The sequence below is a fragment of the Electrophorus electricus genome, chromosome 8 (genome assembly GCF_041902795.1).
Source record: "Electrophorus electricus isolate QZ-2024a chromosome 8, ASM4190279v1, whole genome shotgun sequence".
NCBI classification, from domain to species: Eukaryota; Metazoa; Chordata; class Actinopteri; order Gymnotiformes; family Gymnotidae; genus Electrophorus; species Electrophorus electricus.
In genome coordinates, this window is record NC_137504.1 from 9,886,610 (window position 1) to 9,914,387 (window position 27,778).

General features: G+C 46.9%; 1 protein-coding gene across 2 annotated transcripts; it reads left to right on the forward strand.

Annotated features, from left to right (window-relative positions):
- The first annotated feature begins 3,496 nt into the window (after window positions 1–3,496).
- On the forward strand, window positions 3,497–27,354 carry LOC113585499 (pecanex-like protein 3). 2 transcript variants are annotated; one of them, XM_027023019.3, is made up of 34 exons: window positions 3,497–5,850; window positions 9,915–10,123; window positions 10,433–10,538; window positions 10,740–10,779; window positions 11,042–11,131; window positions 11,296–13,059; window positions 13,216–13,515; window positions 13,621–13,678; window positions 13,801–13,942; window positions 14,027–14,184; window positions 14,343–14,496; window positions 14,583–14,615; window positions 14,734–14,905; window positions 15,047–15,157; window positions 15,241–15,332; window positions 15,435–15,544; window positions 15,650–15,755; window positions 15,854–15,946; window positions 16,167–16,317; window positions 16,399–16,543; window positions 16,651–16,828; window positions 16,920–17,028; window positions 17,471–17,600; window positions 17,680–17,738; window positions 17,820–18,035; window positions 18,230–18,483; window positions 18,692–18,922; window positions 19,053–19,156; window positions 19,269–19,416; window positions 20,596–20,826; window positions 21,232–21,506; window positions 22,649–22,815; window positions 22,947–23,347; window positions 23,517–27,354. In XM_027023019.3, the coding sequence occupies exons 1-34, from the start codon at window positions 5,698–5,700 to the stop codon at window positions 23,682–23,684; spliced, it is 6,858 nt and encodes a 2,285-aa protein (XP_026878820.2). In that variant the 5' UTR covers window positions 3,497–5,697; the 3' UTR covers window positions 23,685–27,354. The 2 variants fall into 2 exon arrangements, with proteins under 2 accessions (XP_026878820.2, XP_081574697.1); XM_081718571.1 differs by lacking the exon at window positions 15,047–15,157.
- Window positions 27,355–27,778: the final 424 nt, after the last annotated feature.

Here is a 27,778-nt window from a genome sequence, read left to right on the forward strand (position 1 = left end):
TTATTTAGTGTGGTGTCTTATTTATTTTATTGTGGTTTAATACTTACAGTTCACTATGAAAATCTCTTTGAAATTAATACACAATATTGCCCTCTTCTGGATTTACAGATATCAATGTTACTTTTCCTTCACAAGTTACACAAAGTGCCAGTCTCTTGTCTAGTGATGGTATTTTGGCCTTAAGAATTATATCCAATGGTTAAATCCGGTTATGTTTTGAGAGGAATGTTTATATATGAACTCCTTCGGCGCTTGCATTTGACCAACTATCCAAAACTTTAAGCATATGTTGTGATTTGTACTCTTCACACATGTAAAAAAAATGTGCTTAACTTATTGAATTGTTACCGTCTTCAATATGTCTCCTAGTTCTGTATGCAAGTTTTCAAACTGTAGCGTCAAGAGGTTTTATTGCACCCCAGTTTCATCATCTGTTTTTATGGCAGAGACGGCTTCGTGGCCGAGGAGTAGCCACATAGTGGTGGCATAAAGCACAGCCTCTGAATTCCTTCTTGCTGTCGCACGGCTCAGATCTAAGGTCAAGGCTTTGGGCAGTTGCAGCTATGAACTTGTGCGACATGAAAGCAACTCCCACTCCTCCCACCACCCATTTCATAAGCGGGGTGGGGGTGGGGGTGGTGGGGGGTAGAAATCCCATAACATAAACCGTGTGTACACAAAAGGATGCACAGGTATGGCCCTGCAGATTGGCTTTGATATTAAATGCAGCAAGTCGCAGCTACGACATGGGATATCAGAGAAAGGCCCGTTATCAAGATTCTGCAGCTTATTTCAGCATTGGGTTTCCTGACATGGGTCAGTGTCAGACTCCAGTTCCAGACACGCCATAATGAAACAAAAGCACAACTATCGATAAAGATGACCACTAGCAACGCCGGTCCTGAGGAAAGGAGACACGTTTTGGTGGGACAGAGGAACGGGATGGCTGTGTGTGAGACAGGCACGTAAAAATAAGTTCGCCCCCTATAAAATCACATAATTGTGAAGATTTGCATGAAATGGAAGAGTCAGGACATGAGATAACAGTAAAACTGCCCTCTCATGCAATTCCACTTCTCTCATAGGGCTGAACTGAGGCCATTGTGTATTACACAGCATGTCCTTTCTTATAATTGCAGTACTCAGTGCACCTCCTATAATATAATTTGATGCATATGGGATAAACTTGAAGTACTTGAAGTAGACAATGGTTTAGTTCCCATAGCGTGGTAACCCTCACCACCCCACTCACTACCTTCATTTCAAGTATTTTGTTCCTTTATTTTAATCGGTTGATCAATTAAAGTAATGAGCAATATGACTAGGGTGTCTATTTACTCAATTTCTTTAAAAAAAGAAAAGTGCACTTATTCTAGTTATACCTAAATGTGCAATGACACGCAGTCTCATCATAATTCTTTACCTAGACTATGCCTCTCCAACCGTTCACTGATGCAACAAGTCTTTGCTGAGTGGCAGTATAAATGGAAAGTACATAAGCACTGATTTGGTACTGTGCCAGAGGGTAGCAAGTTGGTGGAATAGTATCTGAACACTACATCATACTGAGTTTTCAGTTATCGGTCTCATGAGTCAAAACCTGAATTTCCAAGTCATTATGTGTAGTGACACATGGCTAAAAACTGTATTCAGAAACAGTGCATCAACAAAAAATGTGATGTAGGAAAAAGCATTAAAAAAGCATAAAACACATGCCCAGAACATTAGAATATAAAATTAGAGCAGAAAATGAAAGTGTGTGGTGTCCTTGTGGTTGTGGCAAATGGGAAATCTGAGCTTTCCAAGACTAGCTGAATGTAACTGGGTTCAAAATAATGCAGAATGAGGAGAGTGCCATCTACTGTCAAGGTGTACATACATACATACATACATACATACATACATACATACATACATACATACATACATACTTACATACATACATACATACATACATACATACATACACACATACATACTTACATACATACATACATACATACATACATACATACATACTTACATACATACATACATACATACATACATACATACATACATACTTACATACATACATACATACACACATACATACATACATACATACATACATACATACATACTTACATACATACATACATACATACATACATACATACATACATACTTACATACATACATACATACACACATACATACATACATACATACATACATACATACATACATACATACATACATACACACATACATACATACACACATACATACTTACATACATACATACATACATACATACATACATACATACATACATACATACATACTTACATACATACATACATACATACATACATACATACATACATACTTACATACATACATACATACATACATACTTACATACATACATACATTCACACACACACACACACACACACACACATACACACACACACATGTATGTATATATATATATGTGTATATATGTATATGTATATATATGTATGTGTATATATATATATATATATATATATATATATATATATATATATATATATATATGTGTGTGTGTGTATATATATATATATATATATGTGTGTGTGTATATATATATATATATATATATATATATATATATATATATATATATATATATATATATAACACACATGTGTATGTGCGCGCATTTATATCTGTTCTGAATCGTATTGGATACGATTGATGTCGGACCTTTGAATCAAGTACAAAATTCTGCCGTCATTAAATTATTATGATGCTGGCTGTGTGTGTGTGTGTGTGAGAGAGAGAGAGAGAGAGAGAGAGAGAGAGAGAGAGAGAGAGAGAGAGAGAGAAAGAAAGAAAGAAAGAAACCTAATGACTGCAGAATTTTGTACTTGATTCAAAGGTCTGATATTAATCATATCCAATAACAGTGGTTACAGAACACAAAGAATAGATAAAATTATATGAACCCATGCCTGGTGTTAAGTGAATTTTAAATACTTTTCTGAGTAAATTAAGTTGAGTTGGGTTGGCAGGTGTAAAATTAAAGAAAAAACCCTTTAGTGCTAAATGATTGCTCAATAAGAGATCCACAGTATTGTTTGCAGTCTCATCCTTATTAGCCTAGCCCACATATTTAACAATTCTCTTGTGCATTTATACCATTTCGGGTAAACCAGGTAGCGTATCTAATGAATGACACGGATCCTGTCCAATGGCAGAATATATGAAACAGGAAAAAGGTCGTGGAAGGAATATTTTTCGTAAACAACGAATCAGCGAACTCAAGTGAACTAACAGAGTCTAGATTCCGCCAATCATTTTAAAGCTTGTTTACTTCCGGCAAGTGGGTGTTTGCTACCTGTGTGCATGGAAGAATTCGACACTAGCTATAAGTTAGCAGATTGGAAGACAAGATTGAAGGAATTATCGAACATTGGACTTGGGGACATGCAGAATTGGCTATTACAATGAACGTGTGAATAAGTGCTTATATTGTACGTTGTTATTTTCTCACGACATATGGATATCTGGAAATGTTAGTTGTTTGTTGCCATCTCAAAAAAAAAAAAACTAGCTAGCTAACTGACTAGCTCTATGGCTATAACACAATGATCAGTCAGCAAGCTGCTCGCTACTTTAGGACAGCTACCTAGCCGTGTTAATAAGAGACACTCAGCCTCTTGGTAATGGGGACATGAGTTCACGGGAAGCTGTAATACAATTTATATGATCATTTATTCTGCTCTGTAAGTGTTTAGGTCTTGCTGGATGCGAGCGTGGTTATTTTATGTGTTGTCAAGCATCATACGTGGATTCCTAAGGGCAAATTGGCCTAACTAGCTAGCTAGCTTGCTAACATAATTAACCTGAATCCACTGTTCTGCTGTGGGCTAATAAATTGTTACTCTGTTCGTTTGTTAGCTGACTGGCTAGCCAAAGAAATCGTTATTTCCTAATCTAGTGTGTGTTCGCTGTTATAGCCAGTTAGCCAGCTGTTTCGCTTATGGTGGCTGTTGAATTGGTGAACTGTTAGACATTTATCTTAAAATGGTCTAACATGCCATACAAGACATTTCAGTTTCACTGGCGAGTATGCTAGCTAGCATAGCTGCACAGCCATTGAACTTCCAGTGATTTAGCTTAGCGAGCTATGCTAGCTGGCTAATTTTGACATATTAAGAGGACTAATTTTGTAAGAACTACCTGAGCGACAACTTGTGTTGATACATTAGACGCGTTCCTGGGAAACGGTTTTGATTCGACTGCTGGTTCTAGTCAAGGTTAACTGACGTTAACCAGCGTTTGGAAATGTGGTAGTTGAATGTTGGCTAGCTAGGAAAGCTAGCCTGGTCTTGCTATTCAAATACGTTAGCTAACTTCTAACTACCGATTAGAGGTGGGCTAGCTTCCTCCATGCTAGCTATTCTAACAAACTCAGTTGTCGTTTCTGCTTAGTTAGCGTAATCTTTCCGAAGCGTAGATTAAGGCCACGGAATACCTTTCGAAAATTAGTTCGAAAAAATCTGCTTTCCTTTAATTGGACTCATTAGGATTTCTAGATTTTCTAACCAAGCTAGCTGACTAACTTGTATAGCTACCTGGCTAATCGACATATAGCAGCCTTGCCTTGTTAACGTTAGTTGATGTCAGGATATCAGTGGTCGTTAGCTTTCCAAACGAATGATATCTTTCAGCTAACGCCCCTTGAATGTCTGTGTAAATCACAGTTGGTGTTGACCTAGCTACGTTTTAGCTTTTCGTTGATAAAGGTGAGAAAATTGTGATGAGAAAGCGGCTAACATTATGTCGGCCTGCACCAGGCTGCCTCAGTGAGGTTAAAACAGTAAGGTAGGCAGCTAGCTAAATGGTTTGTACGTTTTTCAAATATGAGGTCGCGTCATCATCACTATTTACCGTTATATATTTTTTAAAAATGGAACAGGCTTCCTTCTTATTTCCGACAGCTGACAGATGCATGTGTGCAATATCTCAGGAGTCCGAAGCTGTAGGCTATACAACATTTGTAGCTAGAATACAGCAATAGTCTTAGCAAATGGTGAAAACTTTGTCCTTTAAAATCTCCTTAGGTCTGTTGACGTTCTTTTTGAACGCTATCTAATACATATCTATTGGTATTTCTAAACTTACACAAGCCGATCTTATCATTAAGGCTGGGTTATTTTTTGCCAGTTACTGGAGTAAAATTGGGAAATACTTTTTGAATCAGTGTAGTTTAGTCGGTGTCCAACAACCCTGTATTGTTTTTGGGTAATATGTAGATGCGGTTTCTTGTTTTGAAACTTGCTATCAGAATGATCCTTTTATTTATTGAAGTGTGTTTAAAGGTGCTAGAGAATTGTAAAGAAACCAAACCAAGCTGTTTTGATAACTGCTCAAGATGGATATTTTCACATAATCCTTGAGTTAGAATTGTGCCAAAATCCCTTAACAAACTGCACTGTAAAGGTATACTGGATAAGCATGTGATTGTACCAGTTTACATAGAAAGAGCACAGTCCAAGACTCAGTTGTCTCAGTCAAGGCTAATTGTTGGGCAGGCTTGCTTGATAAGTCAATGAGCGTGCAGCATTGGACCCCAATGGAAGTGCTACAGCAGAGACATTGAGAAGGGGTTTTTATCTACGTGGAAGCAGATTTGTCTTGTGCCATCTCCTCTAAAAGACAAAGATGGGCTCTCAAGCACTACAGATATTGCGACAGGGGGTATGGGCCTCGCTTACTGGAGGCTGGTATGTTGACCCCCATCAGAGCACCTTTTCCAACTGCTTCCATCTCTACCTCTGGATATTCCTTTTGGCCTTCCCTTTTCTTCTGTACATGGTGAGTGTTGTTTTTGTTTTCTCATTTCCTAAGTCACAGTGCTATGTTATATTCTTATGTAAGGATTACAGTTTCCATGATGGTCCAATCCTTTTGGCCTATATTATGCAAACCTGTTATGTTTGTTAACAATGGCTGGCAGTAACTTAGGTCTTCAGTCATTAATCTTGTGATTTGAGGAAAATCATTACCGTATAGGTCAGTTTGACTTGCCAGGCTATTGTGTGAATGCTTTGTTGCAGCTGTGAATGCAGATGCTCTAGCTAACTCAAGCTGATCACTGTTTGACTCATTTGAATAGCACAGCAATGTCCCTTTAACTTAGAAGTATGACAGGTCACTGAAGCATTTTGAATAGGGGAGCATGTTCAATTTTTCACACTACAGCATAGTTGCAGTATATGGAAATTGTACAGTATATTTAAAATAGTTTCTGGAGATGTCCTGTAGAATGCAGAATTTTCTCTGTGGCCGAATGCAAAGCTTGCAGAGGACAGACTCGGGACACAGTTGTACATACCATGAAATTACGTGTGTGGGTGTGTGTGTGTGTGTGTGGTGTTTTTAATTTTTTAAAATTTATTTATTCCCTCTGAAGGAAAAAAAAATCTCAAACCATAGTATAACTTTCTATACTCTCTGAAGATACACCTTCAGATTGAACTGTTCTTCTCTCATTTGTAAGAGGACTTTCATTTGGGAAAGTTAGGCTAGCACCACACACAAAATTCCCTTAGGAGGTTTTGAAAAATAGTTTTCATGAAAGTAGGCCAAATGCATGTTCCCAACAAATGAAAAGTACTTTAGTTCATCATATGAGCTTGAACTCAAGATTAATTTTGCTTTCTTTACTGCAACAAAATATGCAAATGCACACCAACAAATGCTATATCTTTCATTCAGAATTCTCATATTTATAACATATTTACATGTCATAAGTATGAATACAAATGATGTTTTTATTCACATTTATAACAATTTTTATAGCTAGCTAAAATAAACTGTTGAATGCAGGCAGAAAACACAGGCCTAAATAAACTGGTGCACATGATAATGTTACAACATGTATTTAATCCCACATGATCCATCAAGAACACCCTGTAAAAAGTTGGGTAGACTCCATGTACTAGTCATGCTATGTAAAGAAAAACATGGCCACTTTCTCTGGGGCTTTGTTGCTAATGTTGAGAGTTGTGTCGCTGAGCTAATTATTCCACTCAAAAGGTGTGTTGCTTGTACATTCACACAAGTAACCTTCTCGCATGGCAGCCCTGCCAGAATGGGCAAATGAGGGCCATTATGTCTCCACTAAACCATTTGATCATTTTCACCATCACCAGTAATTATAATCACAGTCATGCTGTTTTATATTCTGGAGCATCATCTCAAGAAAGGTCAGTGTATGTACACTAACACTATATAATGTTGAGCTTTCTTGAGGCAACGCTCCAGAACATAACCCCTAACAACACGTCAGCAAATGCATTTGCTGTGTGTGCTGAATTGCTCACCTCTCCCCATGTGCGGGAGGAATGCCTCTGCATCCCCAAGCCGTCCCTACAGGTTTGGGTTGATTTTCATTTAGTTAAAAGCCAAAATGTTGCTTAATAGGCAGTTTGGCATTCTGTTCCCCCCCCCCCCCCCCACCCCACCCCAGCAATGCTTTTGTTCATTTTTCATCAGCGAGACTAAAAATGTTGCAAGTGAGTTAGGTTGTGACTTGTCTGGTTTTCACATACAGTTGCAAAGTATCCTAAAAATATTACATGCAGATGTTGGATTGTGATGTTCATGTTTAATTCATTTTAATGCTGTTATATTTTCCGTGTTTTTAAGCCACTTTAGGAAGATGGACCAAGTCTGAGAGAATGCATTCTAATAGCCTATCTTGACAGCAGACATATTCTTTGTCCTTGTGCCCCATTTTTGCATGTTTGACATGCACAAAAGTGTGGGGTGATGTAAAAATTTCCAACTGGAGTCCAGTATACAGTACGTCTGGAACTACTGGCCCAGTCCCAAGATAGCTAGCTGTTTTTAAGAACTGACATGCACTACAAAAATTCTCGGCTGTATGAAGAAACAAATTGTAATCATTTTTTGGATGTCTGTGTATCAGTGCCAACAACAGATGTTTTGCGTGTATTACTTTTAAACACACATAGATAGAAAGTGAAAATATTTTATTCAAGATGAGTAAAACTTAACTGCTTTTAAGCTCATTTTTTTAATGAAGAAAAAGAAACTCTCAGCTGAGTTGTTAAATTTCTACCGGCCTGTGAGAAAATTCAGTTAGTGGTGTAACACAGAGCTTTATAATTCATCCCATTTCAGTTTAGTGTTCGTGGGAAACATCCAAACCCGCTGGTCATTCTTAGTTTGTTTATTGTCAGTACATTACTTTTCACAGTAGAGAACAAACCCAGCACATTTTGTGAAACATTTACTAGTATTTGAATGTGTATGTGGCCGGGGGGTGCTTATGAGCTAGCATTGCTGACAGTGCAGTTCAGGATTTTTGCCCCAGTGTTTTTGTCTGTATCTTGCATTAAGCATTATTGCATTATGCAGTGCTTAATTTGATGCAAGGTTGTCTGCTGTTTTAGCTCAGCGCTGTTCTAATAAATCCTTTCCAGTGCAAGTATGTCCTGGGTTAAAGGCAGCTGATCCACCTGGAACTCCTTTACAGCTACGGGCTTCTGTGTAAGAGGACTTTAATGAGGATCAGGATGGATCAGTGTATGAAGTCCACTGATGTTAAAATTCTGCTTGTCTGTGGCTCCTGAGCTTCAGGGCCCCTTTCAGAGTCTCGCTTAGGTTCAAAACGGTGGTACATCTGCCTCATGCCCGAGAGCTTTTTCTCCAAGACAGCGGTCTAGATCTGTACAGAACTTTGCAAATTTAAATAGCTGAAATGTTATGTTATAAATTAAATATGGAGTTATTACACTAAGTTATTACACTAAGAAAGTAGTTGGAGTAAAATGTATTGCAAAATGAACTATACTTTAAAAATGTACTAACTTTAAAAAATGTAAGTGCCCATAAACATAACGAAGTGATTCTGCTGAAGTGGCTGACACACCTTGAGTCTTGATTGTGTGATCACGTGACCTGGTTAGGCAGTGTGGCTGCTGCTTCATAGTACATAGTACGCACATCGTGTGTGGACAAACGCAGAACGTTTTCTTGAAGTATGTGGCATTACTTCATTTGCTGTGACTCAGTATGGGTTGTATTAACATGCAGACATTTTTGCTGTGCGAATGCCATTGCTAGACATTTCCTCATTTAAAGCCTGCAAGCAAAACCAGCACTGTGAGTCAGCTGCCGGTACTGTTTTTGCAACCTAAAAGATTTTCCTCTAGGTTTTGGGAAGTAAAGTAGCTACAGACTTCTGCTTAGAGATCATACACTTAGTGGCATAAAGCAACTAAATAATCACAGCAAATGATCAGTCCAAAACCCTGGTTTCCCTTCGGTCCATATCATAATGCTTTAGTGAAATAATTATAACACATCGCATTCAACAAAAATTGGCCAACTATGTACCTTTTGTACATTTCCTGTGGTACCTTTTCATCAACATATGTACATCTGTGTGCATCACTGAAGGGTTTTGAATTTGAATTTGGTGTATGTGATTTTTACTTTAAAACAGCTGACTTTCAGTTTTTGTGACAATCGTGACCTATAGGCCTATGAACATACTTAATTTATGAATGCTTAGGCAAATGAGTAGATAGATTTAAGATACATCCTGTCTTCATATTGTATTGTTCTTAATTAGGGGTTTGAAAACCAGTTCCTTTCCCAGAAGAAAGTGCCTTCTGTGACACCTCCTGAGTAGTAGTAGTAGCAACACTGTTAATCACTTATGTTTCCTTTAGCTAATTTCTTCAACCTTCACAAAGATTGTTAATATAGTAAAACTGTTATACACATGTCTGTGAGAAGCTGGTAGTTTTTGTTTTGGTTTCCCTTCCTGGCCCTGATATCGAAACCAATGTTCCTATATAATGCGTCTTCTCCACTTCACAACATGGTTGTCTTGCTCTCTCCAGGCTCTACCACCCACTATAGTGGTAGCCGGGGCATATTGTGCTGTGGTGGCGGTCTTCTTCACTGCCGTTAAAGTGGTCAACTTCCGCTTACATGCCATGTTCGACTTGGGCGAGATTGTGGAGAAGAGGCAGGCCTCACTCACCACAGACGCGCAAAGAGTGGAGGAGGGCGACGAGGCCCCTGCGGCTCAGAACGGCAGCCAACACAGGTGCACGGAAACGTCCGTCACTGCCCCACAGATTCAGTCAGCAATGCCGTTTCTTCAATAACCTAACAAGCGCAAGGCATTTAAAGCCCTTTAATATAGCTCTATACTTCATCAAAAGTGCTAATGTTGTTCAAAATGTAAGGAGCATAAGAGAGGCATGTTACCAGTATGAGAGTCATGCTAAGAGCTTTCCAATGTCCTTCATGTATTCCTAGCCTCTGCCTTTTGGTCGCTCAGGGCTGTTGATGGCATTAAGCAGGACTGTGCGTCAGCCTTGTTTGAGCTCATGCTGGTATGTCCATTCCTCAGGGACAGTGGGGTTGGCGTGGAGATGACCGTGTTCAGAAAAGTGAACTCAACACCTCCAGTTCGCTGCAGCTCCCAGCACTCCCTGTTTGGCCTGAACCAGGTGTCGGTGAGGACTGTATGCACTTACCCCGTAACGCTACTGAGCCATGCGCACGGTTCAGTTGCACTCAGCAGAGTTACTCTGGTGATGGGATTTCATTTATATTGCACTACATCTGGATAATGGTGTGTATGAGTGGGTTTTAATCCTCCTCAGTCTTTAGATGGTCAAAATCACACATTTTGGTCTCTTCCTCCACCTCTGCAGGAATTTTTGCCACAACTTGAAGACCCAGGAGGATCAAAGGGTACCTTTTTATTTTTGTTGTTGCTTGTTGCCAGGGTTTTGTTTTTACTGAACCAGGCATGATAGCTGTAGTAGATGTTCATGGTTGCTACAGTGATAAATATTTTAGTGTTCCTCCAGTAGTTCTGCTATTTAGCAGTTTCCGTCACATTCTTAGAAGGAAGTGTCAGTGGAATTATCACAGCTGATGATGATAAATGTTTAGATGTGTTGCATCGAGTAGCCATGTTAAAAGCACATTTGATGTTTCTTCCTTTTTCTAGATATCAAAGAGCTGTTGAAGGAGCAGGGCAGTGAAAGTGGCACCTCTGCACACAGAGAGGCCCTTCGCCACAACTCTCAGGATGCAATCAGTAAGACCTAAACAGTGGCCTTGGCTGTGATTTTATCCAGCAGTAGGTCAGGCATTTAAGCTACTTTGAATGGCAGGACTGGTGTTCCAAGATCACACTGCCTGACTAAATTAGGCATCCCCGCTGAGCTCAGTGGTGATTATGTGCTGTGTGTGACCCTACAGGAGTGAGCGGCGTGGTCCAGTCCTGCCTGGCTGCAGCCCTAGCTGGGGATTTCCCTGCCATCATGGGAGTGGGTGGAGTGATGTCAGCAGGTTTTGGGAGCCTGCACCCAACAGACTGCCCCTCCATTCCTCCCTCCCCCTCAAGCCAGGAGGACGGAGAAGACAAGGAGCAGGTGACGGCTGGCAGGGGCGCAGACGCAGCAGCGGTGCACCAGGCTCCGCAGCTCGCCGAGGAGTGTGCCCTGGAGGGCTATGCCCCCCTTGGCCCGTCGGCGGAGTCCGAGAGCCTGGGCGACGCTCCCCTCAGCCCCCTCATCAAGAGCAGCCTGAGCGAAGAGCTGAGCGAGAATCTGCTGGGCCTGGGCCTCGACCCGGTGGCCTTTGGCCCAGCCACACAGCGCGCGGGCAGCCGTGGCGGCGTGGCCCTGGCCGCCGGCTCCACGGACAGCTGCTTCAGCGGTGGCGGCGCTGCCACTGACCGTGAGACCCTCAGCACGGTCAGCAGCTACCGCAGTGAGAAGACGGACTCCACCCAGCTGGAGAGCCCGTCGCTGGGCCAGACGCAGCACGCGGCCCTCGCGCTTGCCTCCGCGTCCCCGGCTCAGGGTCAGGGCCCCTGCCAGCGGCCGGAGGACCCCGCTTTCCTGGGAGGCAGCGACACGGACGACCTCTCGGACAGCGAGTTGCTGCGCTCGCCCTCCAAAGAGCTGTCCTCCGGACAGGGCCTGGACAGGACGTTGGTGGAGGGGGAGGACGTGCCCCCTCTGCCCACGGGCGTTGCGCAGGCCCCCTCCCTGCAGGACTCCTCCCCGTCCAGCAGCGGCCCTTCGGACACCTGCGACGTGGGCCGGACCATCCCCATCCCCCCTCTCCCCCCTCCGCGGCAGGCCAACTCCGTGCCCTCGGGGCTGGCGCTCGGGCTGGTGTGCTCCGAGCCCGCCCTCCCCGTCACCTCGCCACCTTACCTGCTGAGCGAGCCCCCTTCCCTGCAGGCGCAGCAGCAGGTGGTGCGGCCCAAGGACCTGAAGCTGCTGCGCGCAGGGGGCAGCGTGGGCCACCGGCCCGGTCGCAGGAAAGCCCCGCGCAAGCGCGGCACTGCAGGCAGCAGCAGCTTCGACTGTGGCTCCTACCGCCGGCACCACAACCGCAGCCAGCACCGGGACTACATCCCCGTGCGCAGTCGCCTGGGTGCCAAGGCCTACAGCGAGAGCCTGTTCGAGGACTCCAGTGACGAGGACGACGGCAGCGACCTGAGCGCCGGCTCCAGCCTGGGCTCCCAGCGCCACTTCAGCTCGGACGACGAAGACGAGGATGAGGACGACTCCAGTTCGTCTACGTCCTGCTACTCTCCCGATATGGCCAACGGCGTGGCCTCCGCCCCACCTGTGCCTGTCCCCCAGCTCCCTAGCCCCAGTGAGGGGGAGGAGCCAGACTCAGTAGGCCCCTCCCATTGCCGCAGTGCCCAGCGCTCAGCCAGCACAGCCAGTGCCAAGACCCACGCCAGAGTGCTCAGCATGGACGGGGCCGGCAGCGGCCATGCCAACACGGCCACTCTGGCTTCCACCCTCATGCCGTTACCCGTCTCGTCCACCCCTGCCCCGCGACCTCTCACCGTCTCTAAATCTGATCTGGAGGCTCGCACGGGCCACCCGGAGGCCCTTCTAAGGGCCCACCACAGGCTGGACTCACTGGGGGGCTCGTGGGCTGGGAACCAGACAGGCTGGAGGGCCGGAGAGCTGCTGGAGGAGGGGGCAGTAGGAGGAGGTATTCGGTTTCCTTGTTTTTTTTCTCCCTCATTGCAGAGTCGATTACCATTTTGTAGTATAATCGATTTTTTTTCACTCCACTAACAGTATTTTTATACAAGCCAGAGAGTTCCCTTCACTTATTCTCTTCCTAAATTCCGCACGTCTCCTGCAGCACTGGCCGCTGAAGACGGCCTCAAGCGTGACTCGGTGAGCAGTGTGAAGAGGACCCAGGCCATCCGCAGGCGGCACAATGCAGGCAGCAACCCCACACCGCCCCCCTCAGCCATGGGCTCCCCGCCCAGCCTCCAGGACCTCCAGAGGGCCCGTGCCTCCTCCCATTCCCGCGCGCGGGCCCTCCCCTCCGCCCTGCAGTTCGCCTCCTCGCTGCTGCTGCCCCGCAGCGGTGTGCATGAGGCCTCCACCTTCGACGACACGTCTGAGGGAGCCGTGCACTACTTCTACGACGAGAGCGGTGAGTGCAGGATCGCATCGTGAACGGGTGTTATCAGCTTTACACCCGAGGCAGGACCAGTGTGCTTTAGCTAGCCCCAACTCCTTCGTTTTCATGTCTTTGCAGGGATAAAGAGGTCCTACACGTTTGGACCCGCAGGAGGAGGCTATGAGGACCCCGTGCAGTAAGCGTCAGCCACACAGCCTCCACGTCTCGTTACTGCGAGAGCCAGTGCTTTGGCACTCTGTGACACGCTGTGTGTGTGTGTGTGTGTGTGTGTGTGTGTGTGCGCACGCGCGCGTGCAGGGAGCGGGAACGGCAATCGCAGTCGTCGAGCTTCACTTCCACCGACGTTCAGGACGTGGCACCGGTGCTGTCCATGCTGCAGCCTCGGCCCGTGGTCCTTCAGGGCATGCAGGTGCGCAGGGTGCCCCTGGAGATGCCCGAGGTGAGCCCCGCCCAGTCCCGTTACCTCACTAGCATCCGGCCCCCCGTAGCCTGCCGCCCCTAACCGTGTGTGTGTGTGGTCTAGTTTGACCTGGATCACGAGTCCCTGCACGAGTCTCAGGAGAACACGCTGATGATCGAGGAGAAGGCCAAGCCGAAACAATACTACCGGTTCTGGGTGCTGCCAGGGAAGTGGCTCAGGGTGCGCTACGACCGGCTGGCCCTGCTCGCATTGCTGGATCGGTGAGAGCACTGCCTGGTTTTTACTCTACTCAAGCACCTCACGTGGCGAATGTAGCTAATGACCTCTAGAAAAGTAGATGGACCCGGCTATCGTTTTGGGTTCCACGCATTTTGGGTACGTAACCCCCATAAGCCCAGCAAGGCTGCCTGTGGTGCAGGAACCGGCGTGTAGGGGAGAACATGTTTGCGGTCCTGCTGGCCAGCCTGGTGGCCTTCCTGGGCTTCCTGCTGCTCCTCCACGGCTTCTTCCGGGACATCTGGGTCTTCCAGTTCTGCCTCGTCATCGCCAGCTGCCAGTACTCCTTACTGAAGGTGAGCGTTCCAGGTCAATGGCGGCACCGTGCGTTACGCGTACGCTTCGGCGCAGAACGCTTACGTTCCCCGTCTCTCTCTTTCAGAGCGTCCAGCCCGATGCAGCTTCTCCAATGCACGTGAGTACCCGCTTTGCATTCCTTTTGTTCAGGGTCTTGCAGCGTTCCAGGACGGTTTCGAGGTGTCTATGGCCATTCAGGAGGTCATTTATGCTCAGTCGTGCTTGTTTTTGACCAGGGCCATAACTGGATTATCGTGTACAGCCGGCCAGTGTACTTCTGCCTGTGCTGTGTACTGATCTGGGTGTTTGACCTGACGGGTCATGCCCACAGCCTGCAGCACTTCTCCCTCTACGGAGTGGTCTTCTTCTCAGCCCACTTCTTGCTGTGCGCCAGAGACATGCTCATCGGTCAGTTTACTTGTCAATTAAATTAAATGTAGTTCCTTCCTAGTGATGTATAGAACTTTAATATATTGTCCGCGTGGATTATGCTGTTCAGCGTGATGGACGGTGCAGAATCTCCCATCTCCCTTTTGTGCTGTTTTGCAGTCTTCACCCTCTGTTTCCCCGTCGTCTTCCTCTTTGGGCTTCTGCCTCAGGTTAACACCTTCCTCATGTGTCTGCTTGAGCAGGTGGACATGCACGTGTTTGGTGGAACTGGTAAGGAGCCGGTCACGCTCCCACACTCCTAGATTACACTCCATTTCAGACTGTAAACTGTGTTTGAACTGTGTGCGTTTCAGCCGCCACAAGCCCGCTGTCCTCACTCTACAGCCTGATACGCAGCGTGCTGGCAGCAGCTGTCGTTTATGGGTTTTGCCTCGGTGCCATCAGTGTAAGTTAACAATCACAGATGTGTCCTGCATTCATATGAGAAGGGCTTATCTTGGCGGTACTCTTTTATTGTGTGTGTGTGTGTGTGTGTGTGTGTGTGTAGGCTCCATGGGGGGAGGCTCATGTGCCAGTGCTGTTCTCTGTGTTCTGTGGCCTCCTCCTTGCCCTGTCCTACCACTTGAGCAGGCAAAGCAGTGATCCCACCATCCTGTGGTCAGTGTCAGCATCCAGACCACATGCCCACTCGGTCTTCCTTATCTGTGCTTTTGCGCGTGGATTGTGTGACCTCGTTTAACTTTTTCACTCGGCGTGCCATAGGTCTTTGGTCCGTTCCAAATTCTTCCCCGAGCTGGAGAGCCGCACCCCTGAGGAGCCCCCGCTGGAGATCAAGGACCCTCTGCCCGAGAAACTGCGCAACTCTGTGGTAAGAGCACTCGCTGTTTTTCATTTAGTGCTGTGGGAAGAAGTGATCGATTTGAAAAGCCCTGTTCTCCTCTCACGCTGACCTGTTCCATGTTGCAGAAGGAGATTTTGCACTCAGACCTGGTTGTGTGTCCACTCATGGCCATCATCACCTTTGCCATCAGTGCCAGTACTGTCTTTATCGCTCTGCAGGTCAGCCAGCACCCACACCAGCTCTCTCAAAACTCCAGTTTTTCCACACAGTACAGCCGAGACGCTTTATGCTTGTTCTGCTCCGATCAAACGCTGCAGAATTAAGATTTTGTCAGGGCAGCGAACGGATTTTACTGCTCAGATTCCCAGGTAATAGCAAAGAGATGGTTCTGACATCTGTGTGGTTCCTGAAGCCCCCCTTCTTCCCTCCCTTTCTCAGCCAGCTCTCAGTTTTGTCCTGTACATCCTGGCCGGGGTGGTGGGCTTCCTCGCGCACTACCTGCTGCCTCAGCTCCGCAAGCAGCTGCCCTGGTTCTGCCTGTCCCACCCCGTGCTGCGCTCCCACGAGTACAGCCAGTTCGAGGTCCGGGGTGAGTACGCACAACACACGAGCGCGCGGGCATCTCCGAGGTCGGGTCGCGCCGGAGTATAACGGCCCTCGTGTGTTCCAGATGCCGCTCAGCTGATGTGGTTTGAGAAGCTGTACGCCTGGCTCCAGTGTGTGGAGAGATACTTCATCTACCCCGCCGTGGTGCTAAACTCCCTGACCACGGAGGCCCACGCAGTCAGCCAGAACCCCGACAAGCCCGGCGCCTAGTAAGAACCTCCACCACACTGAAACGGAAGCATCTGTGTATGCGGGGGTCCTGCTCTCCCCCCGCCACAGGGCTAATGAGCTTTGGTGATGTTTGCCGTGCGTCCAGTGGCCGGGCCCTCTTCATCTCCGTGGCCGGGATGAAACTCCTGCGCTCGTCCTTTTGCGCGCCCTCCCAGCAGTACGTCACGCTCTGCTTCACCATCCTCTTCTTCCAGTTCGACTACCCCCGCTTCTCCGAGACCTTCCTCCTCGACTACTACTTCATGTCCATCCTCTTCAGCAAGGTCAGGGCTTGGCTGTCTCCCATCTGAATGCCTGTCCAGGGCTTTAAACCCCCCCCCCCCCGGGCCTAAACGTGAGGTTGTGTCTCTGCAGCTCTGGGACCTGCTGTATAAGCTGCGGTTCGTGCTGACCTACATTGCCCCATGGCAGATCACCTGGGGCTCCGCGTTCCACGCCTTCGCCCAGCCCTTCGCCGTGCCACGTATCCTCCGCCCTCCTACTACTGCTGTTCACTGCTGACTTGGAGGCCAAAGACAAAATTACAGAGGCGCTTTTGAAAGGACGTCTTATCGTAACCATACGGCAAACCCACACTTATGTAAACTTATGCTTTTTAATCAGAGCACCATTTGCCATCTGTTTCTAGTTAAAGGTGAGACAACTGTCACAGCATGAATTCAAAACATGGCAGGATTCCAAGAAAAATGATGCCTCTTTGGAAACGATAGCCAGGCCGCATGCTATTAAGGACGCGTGCATATTGTAGCCTAAAGCGTGATGGTTTGTCAGAGAAATGAGATGTGTGGTCGAATAGTTGTTACCGCTTCGTCCAGCTGCTATATTTGGTAGGTCTGGATGTCTGTGTCACTGCTGATAGCTGGTGAGTTGCGACCTGTGTTCCTTAGCGGCCGGCCTGCTACCAGACTCAGCCATGCTGTTCGTGCAGGCGGTCTTCTCCGCCCTCTTCTCCACCCCCCTCAACCCCGTGCTGGGCAGCGCCGTGTTCGTCACTTCCTACACCCGCCCTGTCAAGTTCTGGGAGCGAGACTACAAGTAAGCCCTCATCGTTTTGGAAGAGTTCTCAGAATGGAGTGACGCGACTACCTTACATCCTTATGTTGTTGCCTTCTAGCACCAAGAGGGTGGATCACTCCAACACACGGCTGGCCACGCAGCTCGACCGCAACCCCGGTAAGTGCTGCGTTTGGTTGCTTTCCCGTTTCCCCTCTTCTAGCCAGGCTCTCTGTTTACGTCCTCTCCCTGTGCACAAAGGCGCTGACGACAACAACCTGAACTCCATCTTCTACGAGCACCTGACGCGCTCGCTGCAACACTCCTTGTGCGGGGACCTGCTGCTGGGTCGCTGGGGCAACTACGGCACGGGCGACTGCTTCATCCTGGCCTCGGACTACCTCAACGCCCTCGTGCACCTCGTCGAGGTTGGCAACGGCCTCGTCACCTTCCAGCTCCGAGGCCTGGAGTTCAGGGGTGAGCAGCCTCACACAGGGTCTGGGATAGCAGTTTACCAAAGCGTCAGCACGTTTCACGCCGTGTTTAGCATTCCCGTTAACGCTCCGTGGCTGCTGTGCCAGTTCGATCGTTCGGTTCCTCGTTCTCGGGCTCATCCAGTCATTGAGTGGCGTGTCTTGTCGTCGTCTGTGCCTGCATGCGTGCACGCTCAGGCACGTACTGCCAGCAGCGGGAGGTGGAGGCCATCACGGAGGGCGTGGAGGAGGACGAGGGCTGCTGCTGCTGCGAGCCCGGCCACCTGCCCCACATGCTCTCCTTCAACGCCGCCTTCGGCCAGCGCTGGCTCGCCTGGGAGGTGGCCGCCACCAAGTACGTGCTGGAGGGCTACAGCATCAGTGACAACAACGCCGCCTCCATGCTGCAGGTGTTCGACCTGCGCAAGATCCTCATCACCTACTATGTCAAGGTACTGCTCACCACATTCTTCATACAGTCCCCACCTTTTTTCTTTCTTTTTTTTTTTTTTTTAAATCACTTTCTGTTCGCTTTGTCTCATTGGAAATTTAAAGGCCATGTTATTTATACCAGAAAGTGATTCGGTACCGTTTTACGAGTGGTTGGCCCGTGTACCGCAAGGTCACATGGGAGCAGTAACGCGAGGATCTGTGCTGCAGAGTATCATCTACTACGTGAGCCGCTCGCCCAAGCTGGAGGAGTGGCTGGCAAATGAGTCTGTGCGGGAGGCTCTAAGACCCTGCCTCAGTACGTCCTACGTGGATAGTGACCCCACCTTCAACCTGAACATCGACGAGGACTACGACCACCGGGCCTCCGGCATCACCCCCACGGCCTTCTGCATGGTTTACCTGGACTGGATCCAATACTGTAACAGCCGCAGGCAGAAGGTCAGCAGAGGTCACTCGTACCCAGTGCCCGTTCTGGAAGACTGCCATTTGCTGTACGAGGTCGTGATCTGACTCATACTCTGTCTGTCTCTCTTGTCTTCTGTTCCCTGTGGCGGCTGATCCGTTGTAGCCTGTGCACAGCGAGAGAGACTCCCCATTGGTCACACTCTGTTTTGGGCTGTGCATCCTGGGCCGCAGAGCTCTGGGCACGGCGTCCCACAGCATGTCTGCCAGGTAACATGCCGCACTTTCGCTCGTGCATAAGAGAAATAACGGGGGCAGGGGGGATTTAATGGTTGTCACTAAATCAACTCGGGACTGTTTGTTGTTGGGCCTCCTCTACCAGCCTGGAGCCCTTCCTCTACGGACTCCACGCTCTGTTCAAGGGGGACTTCCGCATCACTTCGCCCAGGGACGAGTGGGTGTTCGCAGACATGGACCTGCTGAATCGGGTGGTGGCGCCCGGCGTGCGCATGTCCCTGAAGCTTCACCAGGTAGAGCCCAGTTCTCCCTGCATGCCATTCTGCTTAAATCAGGTTTCTGGGCCAACACTGCAGTGAATTAAAAGCACAGACAAAAATAGGTTGGAGAGTAGCTGGTTGTAAGTCCTTATACATACTACAAGTATCTAGTCATGACACAAATGGGGGCAATGCAAGTTATTGCGAACAGTGAGTTTGAAAAGAATGCAGATTAACTTCAGTCTCTTCAGCGCTGCTTGCACGTACTGTTGAATGGCCAGACTGTATGCACACAGAGGGGTGTCCTGTTACCTCACCGCAAATACAAGTTATACATTTGGTTTGTAACATTTCAAAATTGCTGCTTTTTTTCTGAATCACTTTACATGGTCGCTGTTACTGTGTAACTCTTTTGTTTATAATAGCATAATGTAGTTACGCTACATTTAACTTCTGAACTGTTACTTATCTAATATAGCCTGTAGTTTGTACTTGCTCTGTGCAGTAATACTCTTAAGTACAGACTAATCAAAACAACCTATTAAAATGTTTTATTTTAAAGTGTAACAGTTAAAATGCTTTGCAGAGAAATATAATGTGTAACAACAAAATGCTTTGCAGAGGACTGTCATACTAGGCCGGGCGGGGGGGGAATGAACCGAGAGTGTGTAAGAACTCCTAATCCGGAAAATCAGGACGTGCAGGCGTGCTGTTTTTTGGCTGCCCTGGATCCTGCTGCTCTAAGCGGAAGTCCCTCCGGCTCCTAGTCTCGGTGCCCTGTCTCTTGGCCACATTCTTGCGTAGGGGATACTGCTGCAATGTGGAACAGGCCACGCCAAGATACTATAATGAACGCACGAGAAAAACGGTGGCCGGCTTACTAGCCTGTTACTTCTGCAGTGTGGTTTTATGTGTAGCAGCCTCGTAAAACCATTCACATTAGAGTTATTTTCATTGCATTTGTCTTCCTATGTAACTACAAGAATCAAAACTTCTAGCCTGAGATTCTGCTGTATGAATGAAAAGCCAGCAATAGCCCAGTAGCAGAAAAGTTCTGTCTGGTTACATTTATTTAAGAACAACATTTAGAAGACATTAAATACCCTTTTCTTTCCTCACTCACTCTGTGTGTGTGTGTGTGTGTGTGTGTGTGTGTGTGTGTGTGTGTGTGTGTGTGTGTGTGTGTGTGTGTGTGTGTGTGTGTGTGTGTAGGACCACTTTACCTCTCCGGACGAGTATGAGGATCCTGTGGTGCTGTATGACGCCATCACTGCCAACGAGGAGAAGCTGCTGATCTCCCACGAGGGCGACCCAGTGTGGCGCAGTGCCATCCTGGCCAACATGCCCTCTCTGCTGGCCCTGCGCCACGTCATGGACGACGGCAGTGACGAGTACAAGATCATCATGCTGAATAAGCGCTTCCTCAGCTTCCGCGTCATCAAGGTGCCCCCCACCGACCCCTGCGTGCTCCGGCACCAGGCCAAATGCTCCGCTCACCTGCACAGTTTTCATCACGCCACGTCATTAGAACGTGCTCATTAGGGATATTTAGTATTTACATGTGTACATGTAAATGGCATTTAGCTGACTCTTTTTTTTTTTTTTTATCCAAAGTGACTTGCAATTATGACTGAGTACAACTTGAGCAATTGAGGGTTAAGGGCCTTGCTCAGGGGCCCAACAGTAGCAACTTGGTGGCCGTGGGGCTTGAACTGGCAACCTTCTGATTTACTAGTCAAGTACCTTTTAACCATTGAGCTACTCTTTAAGGATGTTGCCAATCACATTTTGATGTCTTGGCTGAAGTACATTTAAAAAAAAATAAAAAAATTTGTGGCTCCTGTACAGGTGAACAGGGAGTGTGTGCGTGGGCTGTGGGCCGGGCAGCAGCAGGAGCTGGTCTTCCTGCGCAACCGCAACCCAGAGCGGGGCAGCATCCAGAATGCCAAGCAGGCCCTGCGCAACATGATCAACTCCTCCTGTGACCAGCCCATCGGATACCCCATCTACGTCTCCCCCCTCACCACCTCGTACGCTGGGGGCCACACCCAGCTCCACTCCGTCTGGGGGGGACCGGTTAGCCCTCACAACATCTACACCTGGTTCATCAGCAGCTGGGACAGGTGACACGCGTTCGAGCGGGCCCACACACACAACTACACTGACGGGCAATCTCCTGAATCTCATTGGTAAAGATTCTTGGGACTCATGATGATTTCCAAATGAATCTCATTTTAATATGATAAACATATATTAGCTGTTCCCTGAGTGTTTCAGCCTTGTTGGTATGTGAACATACTATGGTGGCCCAGGGTAAGCTTAAGTTGGGGTGTGTTATAGGAAGCTCTGTTGTCCTCCGTGCAAACGACAGCTATCCCAGACTACAAAGTAGTGAGGACTTGCATAAGCCATTCATGTCAGAGGTCTACCATTTACATTAAAGAAAATTTATATCTGGTTATTGTAAAGAGCTGGGGCTTTTTAATCCAATAGCATGCACGGTATAGTGAGAGACTTCATTGTGCTGTATTTAAGCTGGAGCTGGTACCCTGAGTTACCTTGTGCTCTTATGCAGCAGTTAATAGAAAGCCACACCATTGATCAAAATAATTGTTTAGCCCACACGGACATGAGTTTTATTACAAGTATAAGCACTGAACAGAAGATGCAAGGTACCAGCAGATGATGCTTGGACTATGCATGTCTGTGCAGCATGGAATGGCCACCCACCATCATGTGACTCTCATCCCACCTTCTGAGTAGATGCACTCAAAAGAAGTTAACCAATGGTGAATTTGAGGAAGACAACTAGCAATAGGCTAGAAGTAAAAAAACAAACAAACCCATCTGCCAGAGATATCTTGCTCCTAATCAGAGCCTTCTGAGCACTGCTGTATTAATGTATGTAAACTTGATTAAATGAACCATTGTGTCCCCAACTATATTACCAGATTGTTCCCTGTAAAACAAGATAAGATGTATGTCTACCTAACTGAATCATATAATGCCAGTTAAATTCTTACTTGGGGACTGAGTTTAGGAATGCCTGTCTGACATTCACTCCCGGAGAAACAACCATTCTTAATATGCCAAGGATCAAAAGGGATTCGGAGGCTTTTGATTAAAGGGTTGCTGGAGTTGTAAATGGTGTCTTTTGATTTGTTGAATGACCTTTCAAGGTCCGTTCACCCCAAATCCCCAGTGGCCACTCTTACCTCTGCGAGCCTGCGCTTCCATCCTCACGCCTGTCTAATGTCTAATGCAGGCTTCAGAAGGGTTGTGGTGCAGGCTGCAACAGTGGGGGGAATATAGAAGACTCGGACTGCGGCGGCGGCTCGACCTCCATCAGCAACAACCCTTCGATTCACCCTCCCCAGAGCACGGCACCCACCATGCCCCTGTCGCACCTCGCCACCTCCCAGCCATCCATGGGTAAGGCCATCTCGCAGGGCCATTTTGGGTGCAGCACGTGTTTATAAAGGAATCCATTTGGTGTGTCCTCTAGCAGGATTTGCAACTCATTTCACACAACCAGGCATTTATAATAGAGCTCCTGTCCACAGGCACGGACAATCCCCTCGGACCTAGCTGGCCCGTTCACTCCCAGCCCCTCCCCCTGGCCCTGTTCAGCCAGTCGGAGAGCAGGGCAGACGTGGGCTTGGTCACATCTCTCCACCGGACTTCCTCCATCCAGGGGCTGCTGGGACAGCACCTGTCCAGCTCACAACTGTCCTTCAGTGGCTCTGTGGCCTTGCCGCCGGCCGAGCGCTTCTGCCCAGGCAGCCTGCAGGACAACCCCAGCCACAGGGCCTCCCAAAGGGGTCTTGGACTGGGCTTGGGCCAGGGTAGCGCACTGCCCTACGAGGGCCTCTACAGTAAGTGGAGTCTGTCGGGCAGGAAAGGCTTCAACGGGCCAGCAGCGGTAGAAGGGGATGGAGGCCTGTCTCAGAGCGTACGCACTCATGTGAGAGAAATCTTTTTTTCTTTTAATATAACAAGGAGCGTATTTGTTTCAACACGTCTTAATTGTGGTCCCAATAAAGTTTGTTTCTGTAATTGTTCTACCATTTGACGAATTCATGGAATGCGGTTTGATGAATCTAACGTTCTTGTGTTTTGACTGCATTTGCCAGACTTCCCAGGTGTACCAGCCTGTCCCACCTCCCCTGCCCCATGAGGTCAGTCCAATGCTGGATCCGGTGGGCGTGGCTGTCCCTACTGAGACCACACCCCTGACGTCAGATCCTCCCAGCGTGCGGGAGGAGTCTACAGAACTGCCTTTACTTGAGCACCTGCGCTGAGCCTTCACAGACTAACCTGCAGAACTAGTAAACCAAGTAAATCAAGTAACGCTGGGCTCTGCCGCCCATCCCTGAGCCCATCGTCACTCGGCCATTTGTAGAACAATGTGGAGGATTGGAAAAAGCTCCTCATCACATCAGGTCTAGCTGACCTCCCAAAGCCCATCATGGCTCTTTCTGTGCTTTATGCCTTTGCAGTAATGGGTATTATTGAAAGCATTTTCTCTAGACTTACTCCATACGAGGGCACACCAGGAAACATTGTTGTATTCAGGTCAAAATATAAACCAAGTAATGAACCTGTTTGATGGATCCTCAATATTTTGGCCTCATTGCTCACAAGCCAACAAGAAAGCCAAGCCAGTGCCGTCGAGACTGATATTATTTTAAATTGTCTCCCCCCCCCCCTTCATGTAATGGTTGGTCTCTGAAGATTTTTTTTTTTTAAAAAAACCCTCAAAAATCCTTTAACACAACCACGGAGGAGAAAAAAAAGGGAACTCGTAGTACTTCTGTAGCAAAGCAGTTGGCAAAAGTCCTCTGGCTGCGTCCTATTCATATGTACTGAGGAGACCCACTAGAGCCAGTAAACGTATGACTGCTGTTCTGCAGATATGGACATTGACTGACACACACACACACACACCCCTCTCTATCTCCATAGGCCCCTTCACGTGCATCACAGCGGAGTCTCTTGACTAAATCTGTATATTTCAAGCACCAAAGGACTTGGACTTTGACCTCCACCCTCTGTCCCACAGAACACATTCCACAGAGCTGTCTGACTTAACGAAGCGTAGCGCTCTCAGACGCCCGTTAGCCAGCCATCCTGTCGCGGCCACGGTAGCTGCAGACAGCAAGAGGCCGCTGTCAACCAGCTTCAGGGATATGACTCGAACCCGCACCCGGACGTACTTTTGACTCTCACCCCCCCCCCCCCTTTTTGGTGCTCCTCCCTCCACAGTTTACAGCCCGTTCAGGAGAGGACATGGGTCTGAAGCATGGGAGTCCTGGGTAGCACAGGTGGAGCCAAACTGAAACACAAGACCCAAGGATCACTGACAAACTAGTGCCCCCATTCACATCCGTGAGAGGGGCGTTTTTCCTGGCGTGTGAATGAGGGTATACCTGCCTCTTCCCCTCCAAATGCATGTTTCTGTATCTAGACCACGCAGATTTGCCGGTGGCTGCTTTTCCGGTCGCTGACAACACGCTGTGCTCTGGACTTGCTGTAGTGGGAGGAATACAGTGCAGCCCCTTTTTAGGGCCTTTTTTGCTTTCTTACTGCTGTCGATCAGCTAGCACCTGCAGTACAGCCCCCCCCACTGCGATACTACTGCTACTGCACCATCCCCTTACTACTAATAGAACTACTACTACTGCTCCTTTTGACTTTTTTAAATCTCCAACGTTTTAGTTGGAAGAACTTTGGGGGGTGGGGGGGGGGGTGAATAAAGGTATACCAGTATAAAACAAATACATATTTATTTGATTGCTGATCTTGGAGGTGAAAGAAACTGGGGGGGGTGGGCAGGGTTCATTGTAACTGGTTGTGAAATGCTGAAACTAACTGGAAAGGTGATGCTACTTTTGATTAAACTGTAAATTCCCTGGTCTGTCATGGACTGAGACGACGTTTTTCACACTCACAATCAAGAAGGGTCTAGTTTGTATTCTAATTAATCTGGAGTTAGGCCCACAACTAGTTTATCTTGTATTGATCCAGTCCCACCAGAAATAGGCACATGAAGCGCTGGCTGACTGCTGAGGTAGCTGTAGGTTGTAGTAAAGACCAAGAAGCTTTAGCACAACACCCTCTGGCTAAAAGTGTGAAAAGGCAATGGCTTATGTATAGTTGAGCTTTGAACAGCTGGGTCTCAGACCTATCCCATTAAGTTTTTATTTTGTTTGTTGTTTTCTTTGTTTTGTAGTTTGTTGCTGTATGTGCAAATTGGCCAAAGCTGCAGACGGAATTCTGAACTTGTCTCAAGGGTTAACCTAGCATGATGGCCATTGCATATTGTGTTCCTCTAAGCATTAGCAGATGGTGCCTTATGTGTGAAATGGCTCACCAAAAAAAAAAAAACAACCAACCAACACAGGAGGATATTTAGCTCTGTACTAAGCACCGGTCCTGCTTAGGAGGTGGTGTCTGGTCAACTTTTAACTGGAGGTAACCTACAACTTGCTAGTGAAGCACCAGTCAGAATGATGCCGTTTCATATGGTGGTGGGTTGGAGTCTTTCATTCTGGCTAATTCTGTTCTGGCGTTGTCGACTATTTGCCAGACTATTTTAATACACTTTGGGTTCCATGTTGAAGACTTCCACGAATTAAGAAGCTTGAACATCCACCAAGACCCACGGGTGATATTCAGATCAGACTGAATAACCCCCATACGCAAGCAGTTTTGGTGTGTGCTTATAGAAATAACTTCGCATTGATCATATCACAACACCTATGCTATTATTAAATTTACACTTTATATTGCATCTATATTTTATGAGCATTTTAAAAAGCTTGTATTGCCACGTTAAGCGGGATCCTGAAAAGCTTGATTTTGCGTATTACCCTGCTCAACTACCCTGCGTTATTGGCACAGAGAGAGTACCGGTGTCACCTGCATACTCTGGGCTCTTTTCACCAGTTTAGGAACTTGCATGGTGGAAGAACCTCAGTGACCTCTTTACACAAGAATTCCTTTCAGATCACAGCAATATGCTTAATTTTTAAAATGCTCAAAATCTTACATATTGAACTTTTATCTTGTGCTTAAGGTGTTTTGAACTGTCTCTTTCCACAGGGTATGAGTATGCAGATTATATGTTCTTGGAATGCTAGGCAGGATGTCCGATCAGATAACGTCCTCCCATCAATGAGCCACCTTGTATGTTTGTGGTGATGGCACTGCTTGCTTGTGCTAGAGCCCACACACCCGTACACACAGTCGGTTGTTAAACTGACTTTTTGGGGAGTGGCTGCACTATGCTTTTTCTGTTCTCACACATGCTAAGCGATGGTTAGCCTTTTTTTGTTGCCTGTAATTCCTGTTGACTACCTTTTAGAGCTGGACAGAGGCCTGACGATGTCTCTCGCCATATATCTTCAGTATAATTTTTCCAAAGCTACAGGGAGTTATTTTTCTTAATTGCAGGAAGGCAAGCACAAGTTACTGGACAGTCTTGGGTGTCAATAACGAGATCCAACGATTCTCTGCCATTTATGTATAGCATGTTTTGTATATAAAATAAATATATATATATATATATATATATATATATATATATATATATATATATATATATATACACACAAATATATATCGATCTATTTTATTATTATTGGATTTCTGGTTATTTTTCAAAGAAAGACACTACTTTGCGTCTTAGGAGAGCCATGTTCCTGTATCCCCCTCTATGGAGGGGCTCTGTCCCTAGCATGGAAGAACGCTCTCTGACCTTTGAATCATGACATTTTGGGAAGAAAAATGATTCATTCTGCTTTTGCACAACTCTTGTAAAATACACCATCCCACCTTTTTTAAATCATCTTTTAGGTATGGGGGATTTGTTTTATTTAAGCGCTGTTATTCAATATTCAGAGTTATGTACAGTTTTTTATGTGAGTGTTTTTTTCCCCTATTTAAATTAAAGCTTTTTTTGGTCATTGATTGCGGACTAGTCGTTGTAAATGTGTGCTTTTGGTTTGCTTTTTGAACTGTTCACTGAGTATGGCAATGGGTAGGGGGAGAAGAAAATCATGTAATGGTTCTTTTGGAGGTTAGTTTAGTTCATGCAGGTGTTCAGTTAAAATCTCATGGTCTACGCATGCACCAGCCAGGAGTGTTACCACTACTCTGCCTTACTGAACTGGAGTGGGTTTTCACAGGGTGCAGAGCTGTACTGGCTGTGTCAGAAAATGCCATGTGCAGATGCAGCGTGTGTCACTGAAGGGGAGTGGCTCCTCTTCTAAAGCCTTTATTAGGTCTGAAGAAGAGCTTCAGGGGGTGGCTGCGTAAACCCGTTCATGTAACTCAGCAGCTGTTTTTCCAGTCCCATTCAGCAACAGCTTCATCATTCTTTCTGAATGTACCC

Coding starts and splice junctions, on each gene's coding strand:
- LOC113585499 (XM_027023019.3), top strand. CDS start 5,698: ATGGGCTCTCAAGCACTACAGATATTGCGACAGGGGGTATGGGCCTCG. Junction 15,756..15,853: donor AGAAACTGCGCAACTCTGTG/GTAAGAGCACTC, acceptor TCCATGTTGCAG/AAGGAGATTTTGCACTCAGA. Junction 18,923..19,052: donor GTAACAGCCGCAGGCAGAAG/GTCAGCAGAGGT, acceptor GATCCGTTGTAG/CCTGTGCACAGCGAGAGAGA.